Here is a 19,658-nt window from a genome sequence, read left to right as displayed (position 1 = left end):
TGTTTTATTTTATTTTTTTCTGTTCAATGCTATAACCATCAAGGCTATGATGAGCAGTCCAAGGAACTACCTGGATATGGACCAGATTTTAGCAGCAGTTGCTCTCAAATAAGCTCGTCTAATCTAGTGTCAGTTTTCACAAGAACTCACACAGCCTTAAGAACATTTATGAGAGAAAAACAACCCAATTATCCGAGGGCTGGGGTAGGCCAGTTTGCAGCTCCACCATCAGCAGCCCATGAAAGCTGGTGCCATCATCTCTGGTTTCCTTCTTTGCATCCTCTGACACCTCCAGGAGGTACAAGAAGTTTAGAAAAAGTATGGTATTGTGGTTTTTTTTCAGTTATGTCTCAGAAATATTTTATTTTAAAATATATTTTTGAATATATTCTTTATATTAAATGAACTTAATTTTGCATTTGGGGTAGTGATGTTCAGTAGTAGTAATAATCATGATATAAAATTGTGTCTCTAGGAGTGAGAATTTGTTGACACACAGCTCTCTCTCTAAACCTTCACGGAAAGCTTTTGTACTGAGGTGCAAGGCAGACTGTGGCTCTGATCCACTCTGCACTGAGTTCTGTGATGTCTTGTAGAAGCAGTACCAACAAAAATTAACTGGAAGGCTTCAAACACCAGGCCAAGAACCACAACCAATAGACGTAAAATGTTCTTGCATCATACATGTACTTTGTATAGGACACTCAATACACAATCCTCTGCCTCCATACAACATACTCTTAACATTTCAAACCTTTTTATATTAATATATATTTTTCACCAGAAAAAAATGAAGATTTGTGACAGTGAGGTTGAAGTGATTGGGAAGCAATTGGGAAGGAGGAAGGGCAGTACAAAAAATCATTCTCTTCCCAGTCTGCCTTGTCCTTCCCTTTGAATACTGCTGCTGTTCATAAGTGAAAGTTGAAATCAGAACACTGATGGAGCATAGGAAGAAAATGGATGGTGGGAAGAGGGGAGTTGTCACAACTGTGTAGTGTTTGTTAAATGGAAGAAAGTTGTCCGTTCGCTCTCACTTTTAGCTCAGGGAAAGAAAAAAAAAAAATCCCATTAGCTATTTCTCCCAAAGCAGTAAATAACAAATTGGGCAGCACAGCTGGAAAAGGGAGGTAGAAAAGTTGAAAAGAAGAGCAGAAGAGCCGCTTCCTGCAGCAGTGAGCTATCAGATGGCTCAGTCCTCCCATGGAAACTCACCCTTAGATAAGACAAAATTGATGGCAAAAACCTGGCCTGTCGAGAGCAATTCATAGCTGTTGTTCCCGGCTCTCATCATCCCCACCACTGCCCTGACTTGATTCAGATCATGCCACCCACAGGAGCAGATTCCTTTGTACCTCTCAGACCTCCACATTGCTAAGGCTGTAGTTCTATAATCATTTATACCGGGTAAATTCACACTACAAATCTGATAAAAATCAAATTTCCAGCTCCTATCACATTCGCTAGAAGCTATGCAACACTTCAGGCTGCTGGATGAAAAGTTAGCATAGTAAAAGCAGCTATCCAGTATAGAAGAAGGAGGGCTACATTTTTATTTTTTTTAATAAAGTGAGCTTTGTTCCCAGTCTTGTATTGCCTCCTACTGACAATGCTCTCTCTACAGTATGACAGTAAACTGTCCCAGACATAAAAAAAAAAAAAAAAAAAAAAAAAAAAAAAGGGGTGGGGGGAGAAAAGTGGAATCTTGTAAGTATATTTCAGCTAGACTAGTTTCCCAATCCACTTGATTACTTGATTACACAGTGCAGAAAAGGTGTCCCAGAACAGAAATAAGTGACCTGACAACCCCAGGAACTTCATTACCACCATTCAAGCCCAGTCAGCATGAGTTCATGAAAGGCAACTCCTGACTGACCAACCTCGCCTCTTTCTATGACCGGGTGACCTGCCCAGTGGATGAGGGAAAGGCTGTTGATGTAGTCTACCTAGACTTCAGCAAGGCCTTGACACAGTCTCCCACAGTGTTCTCCTGGAGAAGCTGGCAGCCCATGGCTTGGACAGGTACATGCTTTGCTGGGTTAAAAATGGGCTGGAAGGCTGGGCCTAAAGGGCCCAGAGGAAAAGGGTCTGGAGGTGTTGGTCAACGCTCGCCTGAACATGAGCCAGCAGTGTGCCCAGGTGGCCAAGAAGGCCAACAGCATCCTGGCTTGGATCAGGAATAGTGTAGCCAGCAGGAGCAGGGAGGTGATCGTCCCCTTGTATTCTGCTCTGGTGAGGCCGCACCTCGAGTGCTGTGTTCAATTTTGGGCCCCTCACTGCAAGAAGGACATCAAGGCCCTGGAGCGTGTCCAGAGAAGGGCTACGAAGCTGGTGATGGGCCTGGAACACAAGTCCTGTGAGGAGTGGCTGAGGGAACTGGGGGTGTTTATTCTGGAGAAGCCTCATTGCTCTCTACAACTATCTGAAAGGAAGGTGTGGAGAGCTGGGGGTCAGCCTCTTCTCACAGTAACTAGTGATAGGACTAGAGGGAATGGCCTCAAGTTGCGCCAGGGTAGGTTTAGGTTGGAAATGAGGAGGCATTTCTTCTCAGAAAGAGCAGTCAGGCACTGGGACGGGCTGCCCAGGGAAGTGGTGGAGTCACCATCCCTGGGGGTGCTTAATGAAGGGTTGGACATGGTGCTTAGGGACATGGTTCAGAGGGTGACAGTGGTGGTAGGGGGTGGTTGAACCTGATGATCTTGGAGGTCTTTTCCAACCCTAATGATTCTATGATTCATCCAGTGTGAGGCATCTGCAACAACTCACTTTAAACCCAAGTCCTGCACACTAAAGTGCAGACGTTGTCAGCTTGTCAGGAAACTGTCAACAGTCTATGTGATATTTAGCAATTTGCTAATGAAGTCTTTATACTGTACAAACACACATTTTATACACAACCATTTCCAAAAAACGTCAGAAGTTAATTTCTTCAGTTCTGACAGTTACACTTGCAGTTCAAAAGTTGTATCGTATTTCCCCTGCCTTTCCTAGCTCCATGAAAAACAGGTTGCACAGGTGGCATGGAAGGTAGGTGGCACGGTTATAGTAGTAGGAAGTTGCAACAAAGCAGTTTCACAATAGTGCAGTTAGACACGCACACACAGAGAAAAAAATGTACAGAAAACCCCACCACTTATGCCAGTGCCATTTCAGTTAGACTTTTAGCCTTCCATCAGTTGGATCAATTGCAACTTTTTCTCCCAGAATCACAAGCTAAAATCTTTCTCAATAAAAATCAACAAATTGTGATGTGATATAATTAGTGTTTAGAGGTAGACAGCTTACTCAGAAAATCCATGTAAGGGCTTTTAAAATAAGTATTTATGCCAAAATTTATCATGTTTAAATTGCAAAGAAACAAGAACTAGGTTTTCATCAACTGATCAAACAGAACGTTTCAGATTCAGCAATGTAAGCTGAATACTCAACAATTTTAAAAAATGGCATTCGTGTTCACATATAGATATGTGAGCAGCTACTCAGAGGCAATCTAAAGCAAATTCCAAATCCAAAACTGCAGTAGCAGCAAGGAGCATATGCTGAAATGCTAGAAGGTAAAATTTCTGTGCTGCGTTTGTCGTGTAACCTGACCTCCGAGTTTACATCCATGCTGTGCATTTAGCCAGAGCACTGCTGTCTGTCCACAGGTGAGCCTTAGCCTGGATTACAGATCCCAAGCAGCCAGGCTCTCCAGACCTGTCTGGCCCACAGAGAGGTCTGCCTCACCAGAGAGCTGGGGTGTCAGTCTGAGTACATGGAAGTACATGGTACTAGGCTAGGAGCTGCCTTCCAGTAAAGACTGGGGTTTATTCCTTTCTTATCCTCTGCTTCAGTTCAAAAATCAAACAGGATGTCTTAAAATATCTGTAGTTTAAGTGAACCTGTTTGACTTTATCCTCGACACCATGAAGGAAATACCTCACACAGGCAGTATTGTTTCAGCTGGTAGGAAGCAACCGCTAAATAAAAGATGACTGCGGGGTCTGCTGTCTCTCATTTGAGACTCAAATCCCTAATCTGGTCACAAAAGTAGTAGACTAATACATTTGTGCAACAAAGCTCAGGGCTAGGTCATAAAAGCAGAAATCTAAAAAGCATTCAGTTGAACAGATCATTTTCTCTTTCAGAGGAAAGAGCAGAGGCAGAACTGGAACAACTCCAGAGAGGAGAGCATAAGGCAAGTACAGCAGTGGCGGGCTTGATTAAGATGAGAGACAGAGTATGGCTGTGCACCTAGAGAAAGAAAATAAACCAACTCTGAAGTCGTACGTTTAATGGAAGTACTTTGTCAGTTTGATTATCTCCACTCAGGAAAAGCAGTCTGCTTTCCCACCAGCCACTGCTTGAAAGTAACCCGATTTACAAACAAGCATGTCAGAAATAGCACTGTGCTTACTCTATAGAAAAAAAAATTGTTAGCACTTAAACCTAAAAAACTCCCCTCCACAACTCCCCAAAGCACTGCACACATTAAGCAGAATAGAGCCAACAGCATTAAAATGGTAATGAAACACAAAGTGACAGCTCTTTCCATTTTCCAGATAAAAATAATGATGAATCTAATGAATGTTTTCCTCCATATTAATCAAATTTAAAATAGTACTAACGTAAATGTTAGAATATTTGATAATGAAATCTAGACCCTAGTATCTAATAAAGCAAAGAACCGAATAAAGAGCAGCATCTATTTTTTTTGCAGAGATATTATCAACTTCATGGAAATATTTTAAAAATACAAATGTAAGTTGTTAAAGGATTGTAATTTGGTATACTTTGATCTACACATCTTACTGAGACTTGTTAGCTGTCAGTGTATGTGCAAACAGATGATATACTGGTATGTCCTGCAACATCTTTGTAGTTCTTTGCTTCACCTGAGCATAAGAAGAATATTTTCCCTCAACACTTAACAATCATAATAAAAACGAAACAAAATACGGTTGACTTTTTCCAGAAAAACTAAATTTTCAGGCTGAGTAGTCCTTAATGGACTTTAGTACAGAATACCAGTGGAACTACTTTTAAAAGGCTAAATCCTACTTCCCATGTCCAAGTAATCACACATTACAATTTCTGGGCAATTACAGAACGTGGATCCCACCTTGGGTGACGTTGTACAAAGGTTATGCTCTGCATCAATGCAGGGTACTTCAACAGGCAATACACAGCAAGACTGGTACTGTAATTACTTCCATCCTCGAAATGAGAGACATTTTAAAAACACGGGCTTTCTGGGCAACTAATTCTTGCATCTGTCATCACATGTTATTGCCAAGTAATATGCAACCAACTGTAGCTAATGACATATAAATGGCATCTGTTACGCAATCCTGCAATATTTTATTCTATGCCCACATTGTAAAGCATGATAGATTACTGCCATTTTAAGAGAAATATAAAGCTACTGAAAATACATGCAGAAAAATAAATCCTCATTTACTTTAATAAAACTTGGAAAATGTTTTAGAACTTCTTCCTCAGTCTGTGCGTTTGCATTCACTCAGATTAACAAGAAACGAATCAAACAGTTTTACTTTCAATTACTTAGCTCCTACTGTATTTCAGTTGCATAGTGAAAAACTTTGTTTCAACAACTTTCTCTTTGCGAATTTTTAAAAAAATGTCATGCCAACACTTTGTTTTGATTTTTACTTTAAAAAGAAAATTTCATGAAGCTTTGGTGTTAACTTCAGTGTGTAATCTCTTTTAAGTTACATATTAAGAGGCTGTTTCCATTGATCACCAGACGTTAAAAGCGACACAGATCAGCATGACAGAAGTTATTTGACAGAACTTAAAGGATACAGTGAGCTTACAGAAATCTTTGGTAAAATTTACTAATAGAAAAATTACATTGACAACAGTTCAAGACCATTTACAGCTTTTTTTTTTTATAGCATCCATAAAATAAAAGATGACACCCACCCCCTCCCCCCTCCCCAAGAAAACATATAACCAAACATTTAGTCTATTCAAAGGCACTTGCTTTTTTGCATTGCTTTCATCATTTGCGTGCCCAGCAGTCTCTTCAGAGGTTCATGCAACAAAATAAATCATACTCGGTGGCCAAATACAGAAGCATCGTGTACTTGTTTAGGATATTTATTATGGAAAGTAAAATACTCATGATCTTACAAAGTTCTTCAAGTCTACCGGGCTCGGCCTTTGGCCAACTTTGATTTTTTTTTCTCTTTTAAGCGCTGTGCCCTGAGCTTCTTTTTCTGCCTGGAATGCATCCATACTGGGTACTGTCCATGCTCGTCTAGGAAAGTTTTTTTGTTTCGTTTATTACCTATGTCCATTTTGCAGTCATCTGGAAAAGAAAGGAATTTATAGTGAGCAAAATACATGAATCAGTTTCATAGAAGCTATTTTGTTACTAGATTCACAAACATGATAAAAAGATCTCTATACACAACAGTATTTGTGGACAGAGAGATGAAGGCTTTGTACATTGAAAGTGGTTTCCAAGCCAATACAACAGCAACCCAAGAATTTCAACAGCTGATAGTAAATATGAAGAATTTTCCCTAAAGGCCTATGTCTGGGCAAAGCACCTTATTCTTTAGCCTGCCATCTGTTCCAACACTGTGTCTAAAAACGTTGTGTGTGGTCTCCATCAAAAGCTGCAAGCATACAGGAAGCCATAGGCTTACTGAAACATATGTACAATTAAACACTTTTTATGATGTAATGTTTAAGATGCAAGAAAGTTCTAAACGTTAAATTGAGTGGAAGATGAAGACAGGTAAAGAGAAGAATAAAGAGAAAAATCTCTGAAAAATGCAGGGAACATATAACTTATGAGCCAGCAATGATACATTTGCCTGAAAAAGTGAGCATAGGATCAAGTTCAATACAATTAAGAGGCAAAGAGGACTAATCTCTAGGACCAGGAAGGCTACCTGTGACGTGGTCACTCCTAAGAACAGCATCCTCACCTAGCTAACACCACAAGAACTGGCTCTTTTAGGGAGACAACAAGGCTACAAGGAGGGGGGGGGGGGCACCTTGTTAAGTGTAGATTTGAATAGTACTGTACTATTAAACTTTTGTTTCCAACCTTCCACATGCAATGCTAAAAGCTTTCTGATGAGCTTTTACATAGAGGAAGACGACTTTATGTTGTTTGATGTTAGAAGACAAAGTTCATGAGGAAAAGGCCAACAGACTGCTTCAACAGTTGAAATGTGCTGACTGTCTACAGGGATCTGCAGCAGTCATGTGCAGAAACCCTACAGTTGGGATATGAATACATGTAATCAGCAGAGAATCAGCACAGGGGCTTATTGCTGCCTGCAAAGGGTAAGCAAGCCAAAAAGTCCCAGCTCCAGAGACGTCCTGAGACATCAGAGAAACACAAGGGCTTCTTAACACTGCTGCTCTGCAAATGCCACAGAAGAGCTGGTCTGTCCCAGCCCAAAGCTCCAGATGTTGGGAGCAAGAGCTAGAACATGGGGGGAAGGAAGGTTTTGAAGAACACAGAACCACACAAACTATTAGTTGACAGTTCAGGTGGCGCTCATATAAACTGCTGCATTAGATGGCGGTACAGATGTGATGCTACAGCATCAGGTTTTTTCTTCTAGTAATAACACGTAAAAGAAAGGATCCACAGCACCAAGCAGCACAGCACAAGTCACACCTTGCAAAAATCTGCTGAAGAAATAAGCCAGCGCTACTTGATGGCCAAGCTTCCCAAACAGAGCAACAATCAGAGCAAAATAACAGCACAAAGTTACAAACTAGGTTGCATACACACTGGTTTATATGAAACCGCTTTGCTTCCAACCAATTAATTTGTAATTTTACATTTAGTTAGGGTACTGTTCATGGATTTCTTTTAAAGTTAATCCACCCCTAAATACAAAACAGATAAAGGAAAAAACATAGAACACAACTCTACTTAAGTTTCTTCTCTGGATTCCTGTCCTGTCATACTATTAAGGTTCATCTGTGACATGAACGGGCTTGTAACTGCAAAAAGGCACTTCCATTATAAATGTCTGCTGCAACATTAACTAAATGAAGAAATACTCCTGGACAGAGTATTGGTTGTCTACGTAATGTGACATTTTCATCACTTTGCAATCCCAAGGATGCTGTAGGAATCAGTAAGAGGAGGAAAGTTACTGAACAGTAAAGTGGTCCGAAAACGTAAAGAAAACTTACCAAAAAGATTGAAAAGAGAAAAGAGAGAAAAGATAAAGAAAAGGACAAAAAAAAAAAAAGCTATAAAAGCAGTTAATTGCAGCAGACTCAATGGGTATGATTATGTTGAAAAATATGTGCATGCCCATAAAGTTTTAAGAACATCTACAAAACTGTTTTTGACTGGAAGGCTAGCCAGACCTTCCATTATTTTTTCCTAACAACAAAAACTGGGGGAAAAAAAATATTCTGTAGTATGTTGTGAGAAATACCTTAAGGTAACACAGGAAGATATCCCTAATACATCTACATACTTTCTAAGGCTGGAAAATTATTCACCTGTTGCTTATCTATGGGAAGTATAAATTCTAGATTAAACCTTACACTTCAGTCCTTCATAACATTTTGCAAAAATGTGAATTTCTTAGCGTCCATAAACCGTTTGTGCTGAAGAGTCCTCTCAAAGACAGCATTATTTCCACAAAACTTACAGCTAAGTATTTCTGAGGCTGCTACCTCTCTGCAGATGCTGCGTGAAATTGACCACTGCATATAAAAGTTGTCAGCGGATTCGGAAGGGGGTGCAGGAATGACATAACCAGGCACTTGATTCAGAAACTAGGTTTAAGACAGCAATGTTTCCTGCAGCTTCAGCACCAGCGAGCTGATGACGTTCCAAATCATTTTGAAAATTCAATCCTAACCATTGTAAGGAACAACTTTTACAGCTGGTTTACAGGACAAATGAGAACCACAGAAAAAAAGCTACAAATCATACTCAGTTCTACCCTTAACAAGGTAATTATTTTTTATATAGCCTCCATTTCCATTTGCAACAGTTTATAGGCTCTGCTGTTCAAATTCGTAATCCTTCTGTGTCTTTCCTAATCCCTGAAGCACTGACAAAACTGCCTGCGTGACTGACAGTCATGACTAGTATTATTTCAAATCCCTACTGTGCTGTCTCAAGAGACTTCTGCATCCCACATAAAAAGCTTATATTGGCAACTTCGTAACAGCTTACACAGCATAAACTGGAAAAGAAAAAAGGGCTATGATTTAGTCTGGAGTGCAGTTTTGGAAAGAGGTGGTATCTTTCTGACTCCTGTCCAGGACACAGCTACTTAAAACCTTTGTTTCCATTTCCTGAACTATTTAAAGATTACATCCTTTCCAAGGAATGGACAGGAAGATGGAATTACCTGTAGGTGGCTAATGTCATGCACTCCTGCACCACGTGTAATGTATTACCAGCATTAAAAAACCAGGGTCCTTGTTACCCATACCAGGGCACAAGGTATTTAAAACTAATAAATCACTGCCTATGATAAGGTATCTACAAAATAGTTTTAGCTCCCGCTTTATACATTTTTTAACATCCTTAAACTGGAAAAGAAGTTATGTCCTATCTCGAGCTTAACAGCAAAGATGATGCTGTGATTGGAATAAACTGCCAAGGAATCCTTGCTTGCTTAATGCTTTTGCAAAGGGATCTCTGAGGAGCTTTAAATCAAATACTTTAAATCAGATGCTATTAAGCCAGCTCCACAAGCGACTAGATGCAATGCAGAAAGAAGCTAACGTTACCAATGAGCAGATTCATTGACTTAATAGCAAATTTAGGCTTTGGAGGAGAGAGATTTGGCTTTCCAGGCCGACAACACGGAGCAGAACTGCTGACGGCGGTGGAAAGCAGAGGAGGAGTAGCAGAGAGCTCCCGGTACATTAGGCTGCTTGCAGGATACGAGCAGGCGGGGCAGGAAGGGGAGGGGGGGAGGGCGGCTGTGGAGGCCGGGCCGTGCCCGTGCCTCGTGTCCCGCTCCCCGTCTCACCCTGCTGCTGGCGGAGCTCGGCGGGGGGCAGCACGGCCGCCACCTCCTTCACCTCCTCCATCACGGCGTCGGCGTCGGCCCGCAGGAGGCTCTTCAGCCTCTCCAGCTCCTTGGGCGCGTTCTTCTTCCTCTTCTCTGCCCGCATCTTCCTCCGCCACTTGCTCCGCAGGCTCTTCGCCATGGCTGAGGGGAGGGAAGAGGGCGCCGTTAGCGCTCCGCTGCCGCCCCCCCCACCCCCCACCAACGGCCGTAACGGTCCCAACGGCCGCCCCCACTCCCCCCCCCCCGCTCACCTCAGCCGCGCACGAGGCCGGTGCTCACCCTCGCGCTAGGCCGCTCCCGCCGACTGCGCAGGCGCGGGGCGGCGCGCCCCGGAGGAGCATCACGTGACCACCCCCCCTCCCTCCCCCCCCCGCGGGTTCTCCCGTAAGTCTCCGAGCGCGGGGGCAGCACCAAGCGCAGGCTGCGGGCTGCAGAGTTTATTGGGGGAACGGACACAGAGCGCCAGCGACTGCCTTCAAATGGCTCCAAACACGCAAAGACAGGCAATAAATAATCCTTAATACACCACGAACCCCTTCGTCTTCGTCCCCCGCCAGCTCGTGTAACAATCTGACAGAACATTCCCCCCACACCACACAAAAACTCGAACAAGTTTTAACTTAATAACACATTGCACACGGATAAACTGGGGCTTCCTGTATGCTTTCCACTTGCGATCCCAAAAGCAAACATTCCCAGCAGCTACAGAACAACAGAGGCATTCTAACAGCTTCCTCTGGAACAATCAGAAATTGGCAAACAATTCAATAACAAATTACATTGAGTGCAAATTAAGTAATTTAAAAAGTGATTGAAACAGCTACACCACGTTAACTAAATAAAATACATGTTCTAGACAAGAACTTCAGCAACATGAAAAGCCCTGCCCCCCGAAAAAGAGGGATCAATACTCATGGAATGACATAGCGACAGAGATTCAGTCTCTTTGTAGATCATCCAAGGCAACGCTATTTAGGTACTGAACTTCATACGTGTGATAATCAACCTCTCTGCTTCTGATTATTTTTTATTAAATGCCTCCAGTAAACGCAGCAGGTGTAGGAACAGATTGATGATGTCCAAGTAGAGATTGATCGCAGCCAGTATGTACTCTTCGGGGGATAATTTGTGCATCAGCAAATGAGTGTCGTAAATTATAAATCCACAGAAGAGAAGTGCTCCAGCAGCAGCAAACACCAACTCTATCGTCTCACTGTAGAAAAACAGCTGGAGGCAAATGAAAGAGAAAAAAAATGTAAATTTAATTTTCTTCTTAATATTAAAAACTCTGCATAAAGATATGCTGCACGTAAAACATGGATAGCTACTGTCTTTTTACTGTTTTATACATACAACTACAATACTACAATGACTCTTCAACATTCTTATTGCACGTAGATCCCAGTCATACAATCTCTTAACTAAGTAAAAAGCATCTTCTCTTAAGAGAAAGCAAGCTCTGGTCTCCAAAACAGTAACACCAGAAGACAAACTAAACAAAAAAAATATCTGATTAAACCAGAAGTCTCCTTCCCATTCTGTCAGACAAGTAGTGCACCTCAGCTGACAGCACTCTCGTCAGTCAGTTCAAACACCACTTTCAAACTAGCAAGAACAGCATCCAACAAAAATCTGAACTGGAAATGAATGGTTAAAAGATTACAAACATAATCTACAACAGTAATGGACCCAGGCAGGACTTTTTTTTTATTATTAGGATATTTCAGAGCATTCAAAATGCTTTAGTTAGATTAGAAGTTAATACACAATTTACGTGAAAGAGTATTTTTTGACCCTGAACGTGAGGTATCTTACCCTCAAGAAACCTGAGAAGATTAAAATCCACAAGCAAGCAAAGAGCCTGAAAAAAATAATAAAATAAAAATTAAGCTGTGAGTGCTAACAATACCTTTTCTTTTAAATTTTACTTAAAGTCTCTAAATCTCTCTTTGTATAAAACCTCCCCACAATACACTCAGTAAATAAACATCATCAGTTCTTAGATACCAACTGTTTGCTGGCATCAGCGGTAAAATTTGCTTTTATAGAGCTGTCAAAAGTTACATCCTAAATTTACTGTTATATTTGAAACTGCTCAGTCTCAGTGAAAAATCCAGATAAACTAGTGTAATATGGTTATAAGAATCATTATCGCAATAAGGAGCGCTATGCTGAAAATAATTTCTTACCAAGAGAGCAGAACTGCATAAAATCAGTAACTTAAGATAAACAATGCCCTCACCATTCACTTGCAGTAGGTTAGCTTCTATTGACCTGTATTCATTGTAATATCTGCAAAGCTCGCTTTAAAAACAAAAAAAAACTAGCTTGACAAAACAAAAGTCATAGATAAGACAACATACCCCGCTCCGAATTTGCTGAAGTCTCTCTTCGACTGCAAGGTATATGCAGTCAGTCCAAGAAATACAGCAGTAGTGAGAATAAAGGCTTGCAAGACGATGGACACATCGTAGAAACTCACTATAAACCGAAAAAGCAAACTGTCACTTAAAGAACGCTATCCCATGTATTTGCTCAGTTACCTGTTGTGGAAATTAAATTTAAATGTTCACAGACAAGAAAAAATCTGAGTTGTTAGCAAAAAAGGCAAATTATGCCTGAACTTGTCTTTGCACTTCAAGATCACAATCATATGTTACACAGACCTTTGCACTAAGTTTGACGTTTATGGAATATTTGTAGCTTCTTAAATAGAGATAAGAACAATCTTCCATACTCACAGAAAAAAAAAAAAAAAAAAAAGAGGAAAAAATAAAAAGTGAGCTATTTTATGCCTTGATGTGTTAGAACTTTTTGATTAGGGTGCAGGAAGGAAAATATAAGTGGGTGGAGCCTTTTTTCTACCTGACTTCCTCTTTAACCTCATTTCCACAAATGACTTTTTTTGACTTTTGTTTTTGTTTTGTTTTGTCTGCAGGAGACCTGAAACCACACTGAAGAGGTTTCAGCTTACGATGGAAGCTATAGTACAAGGTGATAGCACAACTTCTCTGCATACCACCCTGAGAACAAAGTACAAAACTCTCCAAACTCAAAGCAGTTCCCTCAGAGGATGAAGGAGGAGATGAGGACATTTTACTTGCAGATCAGCTCTGCTAAGAGGTGCCTTCCAGGAATGAGCACTGCTAGCTGTTCTAAAAGAATGGATGGCACAGCTCACTTCAGGTTTATACAATTTCACTCCTGGACAAGACTCCAGCTTCCTCTCTTGATTCCCCAGGTTTTTACTAAACTCATTATCATTCGGAATTGTTAATCATCTTAATATCTCATTTAGGAATCTCAGATGGCAATTAGTAAAACATATTGGATTCATTATTCAATTCATTTAAGGAACCAGAAAATAGGATGGCTATCATTTACCTGTAATAGCAACTGTCAGTGCTTCCAGCAGGGTCTACAAAAAGTAAAAACAAATAATTACAATGATAAAAAAAACAAAACACTTGGAGACTTCACACGTAATAAGATCCATTATGTAATATAAACCCCGTATGTGTTACATTAGTTCTCCAGTTAAATTTTTATACATTATAACATGCTTGATGTCCAACAAGAAAATGGCAATCGTTCTGTCATCGTGTGCTGGACGTTGCTGTGATACATAAAAATAACGCAACATAAAGTGAAAATGAATGACAGACAGCCACTCCAGAAAACTGCCATTTAGGTCTTCTACACAGAGCACACACTGATCTGATCACAGTTCTTACAAACAGCTCAACAGAGCTGTAACATTTCTCAGACCTGCTATTAGAAATGATCTGTTTCCAGCTTTCTGTACACTTTTCAATATTTGAAATACTTTCACTGAACACTCTTAATATCTTATTAGACAGCTAAGTGTCTGTGTCAACTTATTCCTCTCCCCAGTCTGCCACTCATAAAGCTAAGATAAAACCAAATGTACTATTGATGTCTGGGTCAAAAAAAAAAAAAAGAAGGTAATTTGAATTTAAGTTTTATTACAAGAAAACAAGAGAACTATCTATGGCATGAACCAAGAGATCATATCAAAATAACAGCATGTTTAACCCATATTTTTTTTAAGCCAATTTATCACATGCAGTTTTTAATCCTTCTATTCCTACACAATGTAATACTTAAAACTGTCATGCCATAAACTGTCACACCACATTTGGTGAAACTATTACTTTACTCCCTGTTACTTTCTGTCCTGAAAGACAGCAGTGAGTCAGGATACAACCCTGTAACAATTAAAAGTTTTTCTTTGTAAGTAAGGGTGGGTTCTGTCTTCCCACTTTATGACAAATACAACTTAGGCAGCTTCTAAAGCATCAAATTCTGATGGTGCTGATGTGACTTCCTTTCATCAGACTGATTTGCTACATAGTCCAAAATCCCCAGGAGCAAGTTAGCCCACATCTACAGCTTTGCAACATCAGGAGACTGATATTTGAGGATAGTGTTGTTTGACTTTCCCACGTTGGAAACATTTTAAGAATTTAGCATCAAACACAAAACATTTAATGAAATAAACACATATGGCTGGTCATATTTGGGCCTGTACTCGAGGTTGTCCATTGAACAAATATAGCAACAGGAATGGCCCCCTTCTTTCCTACTGAGCAGTTGCACAGAAACTAACAGAACAATAATATACACATACATAACATACACACACAAACACACATACATATATAGAAGTAAAAAAATAAGGGGGGGAAAGAAAGGAAAAAAGCTTGCTCAATCTGATTTCAAGCTCTAACGTTCTTCCTGAAAATGTGGTAAAAGAAATCTGAACTGGAGGCTATCTAGAAACAACCTGTGAATAGAACCTCCAAAAATACCCTACATACTCATAAAGGTTTGAGTTATCTTCCAAGGAATACAAGAAAAATTAGCTACTACTAGCTTGATTTAAGGAGTTCATCAAAATCGAAGATATTCTAAGGACTATTGAAACTAAATGTATAAATACTTACAAATCCAAAAAGTAGGTATAAATTAACAGGATGCTGGTGTCTGTAGAGGGTCAGTGCTAAGATTATAGCCAAAGATCCAAATACAGATATCAAAAGCAAGGCAGGCCTGTAAAGTTTCATTAAAAAAAAAAAAAAAAAAAAAAAAGGTCATCAAAATTAAGATAAAATACTTGGTAGACATTAAAAACGGTTTATATAAAACAAACTTTTAAAGTGATCACCTACACAAAGATACTGCTCCGTAAATCCATAATAAACGTAAAGCAAGTCTTACAATAAAACTGTTCTTAAACATATCACCATAGACAATCAGTTAAAAATAGTACGGCCACAAATAACAATAGTTTTTTCATGCTGAAGCTATAGATTGCCCAGGAATTCATCAAGTGTATGAAGAGAAAAATCTATCTGAACTCAACTAACAGTTTTAAAGTATATGTAATACTTTGTATATTAAGAATTCCAGGGAATTGTTTTATTTATTTATTTATTTGGTAGGTTTTTTTAATTAAGCACATGAATCCAACAAACATGAGCACTAACCATGCCAAAGAAAACCAGGACTGACTGGCAAATATAGCTATAATTAAATCATTCAAGAAGCCCTCCTAGCAAAAACTAGACTAAAATCAAACACAAAATCACAACAGGTCTAACTGAGCAGGATGATTAAAAAAAATAAAGATTTAATTATAAAACTGTAGTCTTACAACATCTGCTGTATATAATACAGCTTATACAGGAACTCATATAGTACTAGATCCTCCTTTTTTATTAGGGCTATAAAGCGAAAGTAAAAGCAAAGCTTGCAAGTGCACTTGGAAGAAAACAGAAACTGGACTCAATGCTTTCTTCCTTTCCCCAGTTATTCTTTTCTCCTATTTTCACCACAGTTTGATTTTGAGACTTGTTTTTTTCTCATGCAAATTATGAGGCAAAAAACTAAACCCATAGGAATTTTAAAAGACTAATTTTCAGGAGACAAAGAAACAAACAAACCAAAAAAAAAAAAACCACACTAAAAGTGGGGGAGGAGTGAGAGGATTAAGAAATGATTCAGCTTTTTGGAACTAATACACATAAACAACAACATACCAAATAGATTCTAAGAGCAGATATTTAGACCATAAAACAAGAAATATCAATAATTCAGATGTTCCACACTAATATATAGCTTTTCATAATGCAAATAAACATTATTACTAACGTACTGATTAAAATAACTTTTAATAACAGCAGTAGAAATACATTTTAATAATAAACTACAGAGAAAAACGTCAGAAGAAAAATTATGCCATAATCAGGTTACAAATTTTCTATTACAGAATCACAACACTGTGTGATCAGGCATATAGGAGAGCTCCAGAGCAACTACATAAACTATACTTAACACACTGATACACACTGTGATTTTAGTATTTACCTTTCATGAACAAATGCCTGTACTCCAGTAGAGTACAGAAAAATTGCAGATGTGACCGTGGTCAAAAGAACTTGAATGGAAAGAATGCTGTAGACTTTCCGCAGAAAAGCTAAAAGAAAAAAAATAAAAACATAATCAACTTTCACTTACACTTAGAAAGTTCAACAGTAAATTGGATACAAAGTTTCTGTTTGATATGGAACTATTAGAAATTATTTATTCAGTGAAAAAACATAGAAGAAAATAGTAATAAGCTGTTTTTCCTTAAAACACCAATACAGTATTACAGCAAGATTACACTTTTTCTTGCACATAGTTATATAGACAGCAACAATGATGACAAGAAGAAATAATAGTAAAAAAAACATTTAGGAAGGATTTATTTCAGACTGCTTTTATAACTACATCCAATCTCTATTTTCACTGTGAAAATACTAAAAGTATTTATCACGTTCCTGGTATCTAATGAATGTAAATGAAAAATGATAAGCTTGGAGGTTGTGTGGAGACAGAAAGAGCTGTAAGTATTTTTAAACAGCGAAACCTTTACAGTAATATCGATTTAATTGACCTTTTGTCATGTTAGACATAATTTATCATCATTTGTGACTTCTGCTGTACTGGATGGATACCTACAGATATAAGCTACTACAAGAAATTTCTAAATTAAGCTAACAGGCTTCCTAATTCATGAATAAGAGAGTGGTTCACGACACTATGATATGGGACATAACACGTATGTCCCACTCTAAATGGAAGGAGACCAAGTCTATTAAGTAAAATGCTCTGCAACTAAGAATAGGCTTACAGCGAGAATCAGTCAAGCCTTAATAACACAGATTAAACAAATTTCAGAGCACATGCTAAGAGACACTAAATTAAGCTCAGCAGTGCTGCTGCAGCAGGCAAAATTAAATATATTTGTAAGCTATGAGGGACCAGACCCTACTTTGCTGTAGCACACTGAACATACACAGAGGTAGCCTGCTGGCTGACCTGCCCTTCTCCCCACATTACTAAACGCGTCAGCAGTTTTGCTAAGGGCAAGGCCACTTTCATATTGGCTAGGGCATCTTTTAATTTCCAATCAAGATAAAATTGTATTTTAATAGAGAGAGATCTCACGCTTATCAGAAATGTCTACTAAAAAATTTGCTGCGTACACTGTTTTTATTCTAAGGTGTATACCATAACACTCTACCTACTTCAGCAAGTAGGTAGCGATGAGAACATTTAATATAGGAGTATTCAATGTATTTAAGACCTGAATGCGAACAGCAAAGCAGCATTTCAAGGCCACAGCTATGGCCTGGCAGCACCCAGACGCTGAAGCTGCGGAGACAACACCTGAAAACACCCCCTAGAAGAAATTAACCCCCCTTAATTTCCGGGTTAAGCTACTGTATTTAATTACAGGCTCCGGTTTTAACACGCACACTTTTTACCAGTCTGATTTGGGCTTCAAAACGCATCGCTGTAGGGTTTAACCCCCCTGGTAAGCAGACCTACACCCACGCCCCCCACACCCCACAGAAACGCCAAAATGAGCCCCCGGGGAACCAGGGGCCGGGCTGGGCAGGGCAGGGGGGGCCCTTCCTCGCCCCCAGCCCCTACCCATGCGGATGTGGACGCTGGCCGAGGCCACATTGCTGCCGTAGTTGAAGTCATCCTCGATGGAGCTCCGCGGGTAGCGCTGCTCCGCCGCCGCCATGGCCGCCGCCCTCCTCCCCTCACGCAGCAACCGCCGCCACCGCCCCGCTGCCGAGCCCCGAGCGCCTCGATGGCGCCGAGCGCCGAGCGCCTCGATGGCGGCGCCCGGTCCCTCCCGCCCGCCGCCCCCAAATGGCGGCCCCCGGGCTGTGGCGAGGCAGGGAGCCCCCTCAGGGCGAAGTGGGGAGCCCCCAAGTTTGGGTTTCTACGCGGGGGGTCTGCGGGATCACAGGAGGGTTGGGTTTGCTGTGAGAAGCCCTTCACTGTGCCGTCCTTTTGCCCGCCCAGGTCTGCCCCGCTGGAGATTGAGGATGGCTTGAGGAAATGTTGTGTTTGTGCCTGTGTGAAACTCAATTTCCTGTTGCTATTTTTAAGTCTGACAGGTCGTAAGGGGAAGCTCCAGAGACTGAAAAAAAAATCATCCCTTTTACTGATCTTCACCTCTGATTCATCTCCATCTGCTATGTGGAACCCGTTCACCAAGTCCATGGCTACGAATATGTATCAGCATTCAGCAATAAATGATAAAAAAGGCTTTGGGTGTGCATGTTCACTATCACTGTACAACCCCCCAAAGCCATGTTTGACTTAGAATCATATCATAGAATCATTAGGGTTGGAAAAGACCTTCAAGATATCTGGTCCAACCATCACCCTACTACCAACGTCACCCACTGAACCATGTCCGTAAGCGCCAGGTCCAACCTTTCCTTGTATAAATATTTCATGCAAAGTAGAATTTGATTCTGGCTTTCTCCTAATTATACATCTTATCCTTCAAAGTGAATGCAGATCAATTAAACACAGCACAAAGATGCTCAATGTTTCTCAGATATATTTTGTACCATTAGCCTTTATATGAGTGGAATTGCCCACAACAAAGTTCCCCAAGATGGTAATTCCCATTTAGGGATTCACAAAAAATAGGGGTGTGGGAAGAGGAATGCAAAATATTATTTTTTGACTTATGAATATTATCAAAAGCCTCCCAAGGAACTGAAGTGATAGACATTTTAGAAATGTATGTAAAAGATTCAACTCAAATAAAGTACTTTTAAAAATTGGAAAATAGTGGCCTCTACTGTACTCAGATTCTCAAGGGACAAGTAAATAAATTATGTGAGTCTGTGATGAAATAATCTTGAACAAATTTCTCCTACTGAGCTGACCTAAGATATTACATTTCAATTACAGATACAAAAATTATGAACATTACTTTATATTCTGGGAAGTATTTATGTTTTTTAAAATTTCATTTCGCATTTTTAGTTGCTGTAGAGTAGGATCTGTCAGCTTTAATCCTGAATTTGGAGATTTATGCATTGCTTGTATTGCTGAATAGTAACTGTTTTGAAATAATTATGCTGCCTGCTTTCTTGTGAAAGCCTTTGGTCTTCCAGTGCTAGGCATTACTGGCCAGCGTGACCAGTGCTCCCTGGTGCAAGTCCACCTAGAAGCTATCACCGATTAGAGCCCTGCCATCCCAGGTACTGTCCATCACCAGCAGCTGCTTGCTCAATTTGTGAGTCAGCT

The 19,658-nt window shown here is 40.0% G+C and overlaps 2 protein-coding genes across 2 annotated transcripts; both read right to left on the bottom strand.

Moving 5' to 3' along the window:
- Positions 1–6,081: 6,081 nt before the first annotated feature.
- LLPH (LLP homolog, long-term synaptic facilitation factor) lies at positions 6,082–10,371 on the bottom strand. Its single transcript, XM_084290733.1, has 3 exons — positions 10,277–10,371; positions 9,984–10,166; positions 6,082–6,313 (listed from the first exon to the last, which is right to left on the bottom strand). Exons 2-3 carry the CDS (start codon positions 10,162–10,164, stop codon positions 6,150–6,152), a joined length of 345 nt encoding a protein of 114 aa, XP_084146859.1. The 5' UTR covers positions 10,165–10,166; positions 10,277–10,371; the 3' UTR covers positions 6,082–6,149.
- Positions 10,372–10,454: 83 nt separating this feature from the next.
- Positions 10,455–18,173, bottom strand: TMBIM4 (transmembrane BAX inhibitor motif containing 4). Its single transcript, XM_084306218.1, has 7 exons — positions 18,030–18,173; positions 16,416–16,524; positions 14,993–15,098; positions 13,410–13,443; positions 12,389–12,506; positions 11,841–11,886; positions 10,455–11,252 (listed from the first exon to the last, which is right to left on the bottom strand). Exons 1-7 carry the CDS (start codon positions 18,124–18,126, stop codon positions 11,046–11,048), a joined length of 717 nt encoding a protein of 238 aa, XP_084162344.1. The 5' UTR covers positions 18,127–18,173; the 3' UTR covers positions 10,455–11,045.
- Between the last annotated feature and the right edge of the window lie 1,485 nt (positions 18,174–19,658).

The sequence above is a fragment of the Netta rufina genome (genome assembly GCF_964035555.1).
Source record: "Netta rufina genome assembly, chromosome: 1".
NCBI lineage: Eukaryota > Metazoa > Chordata > Aves > Anseriformes > Anatidae > Netta > Netta rufina.
The sequence above is the reverse complement of the archived record's forward strand: the minus strand, read 5'-3'. Positions and strand labels throughout refer to the sequence as shown.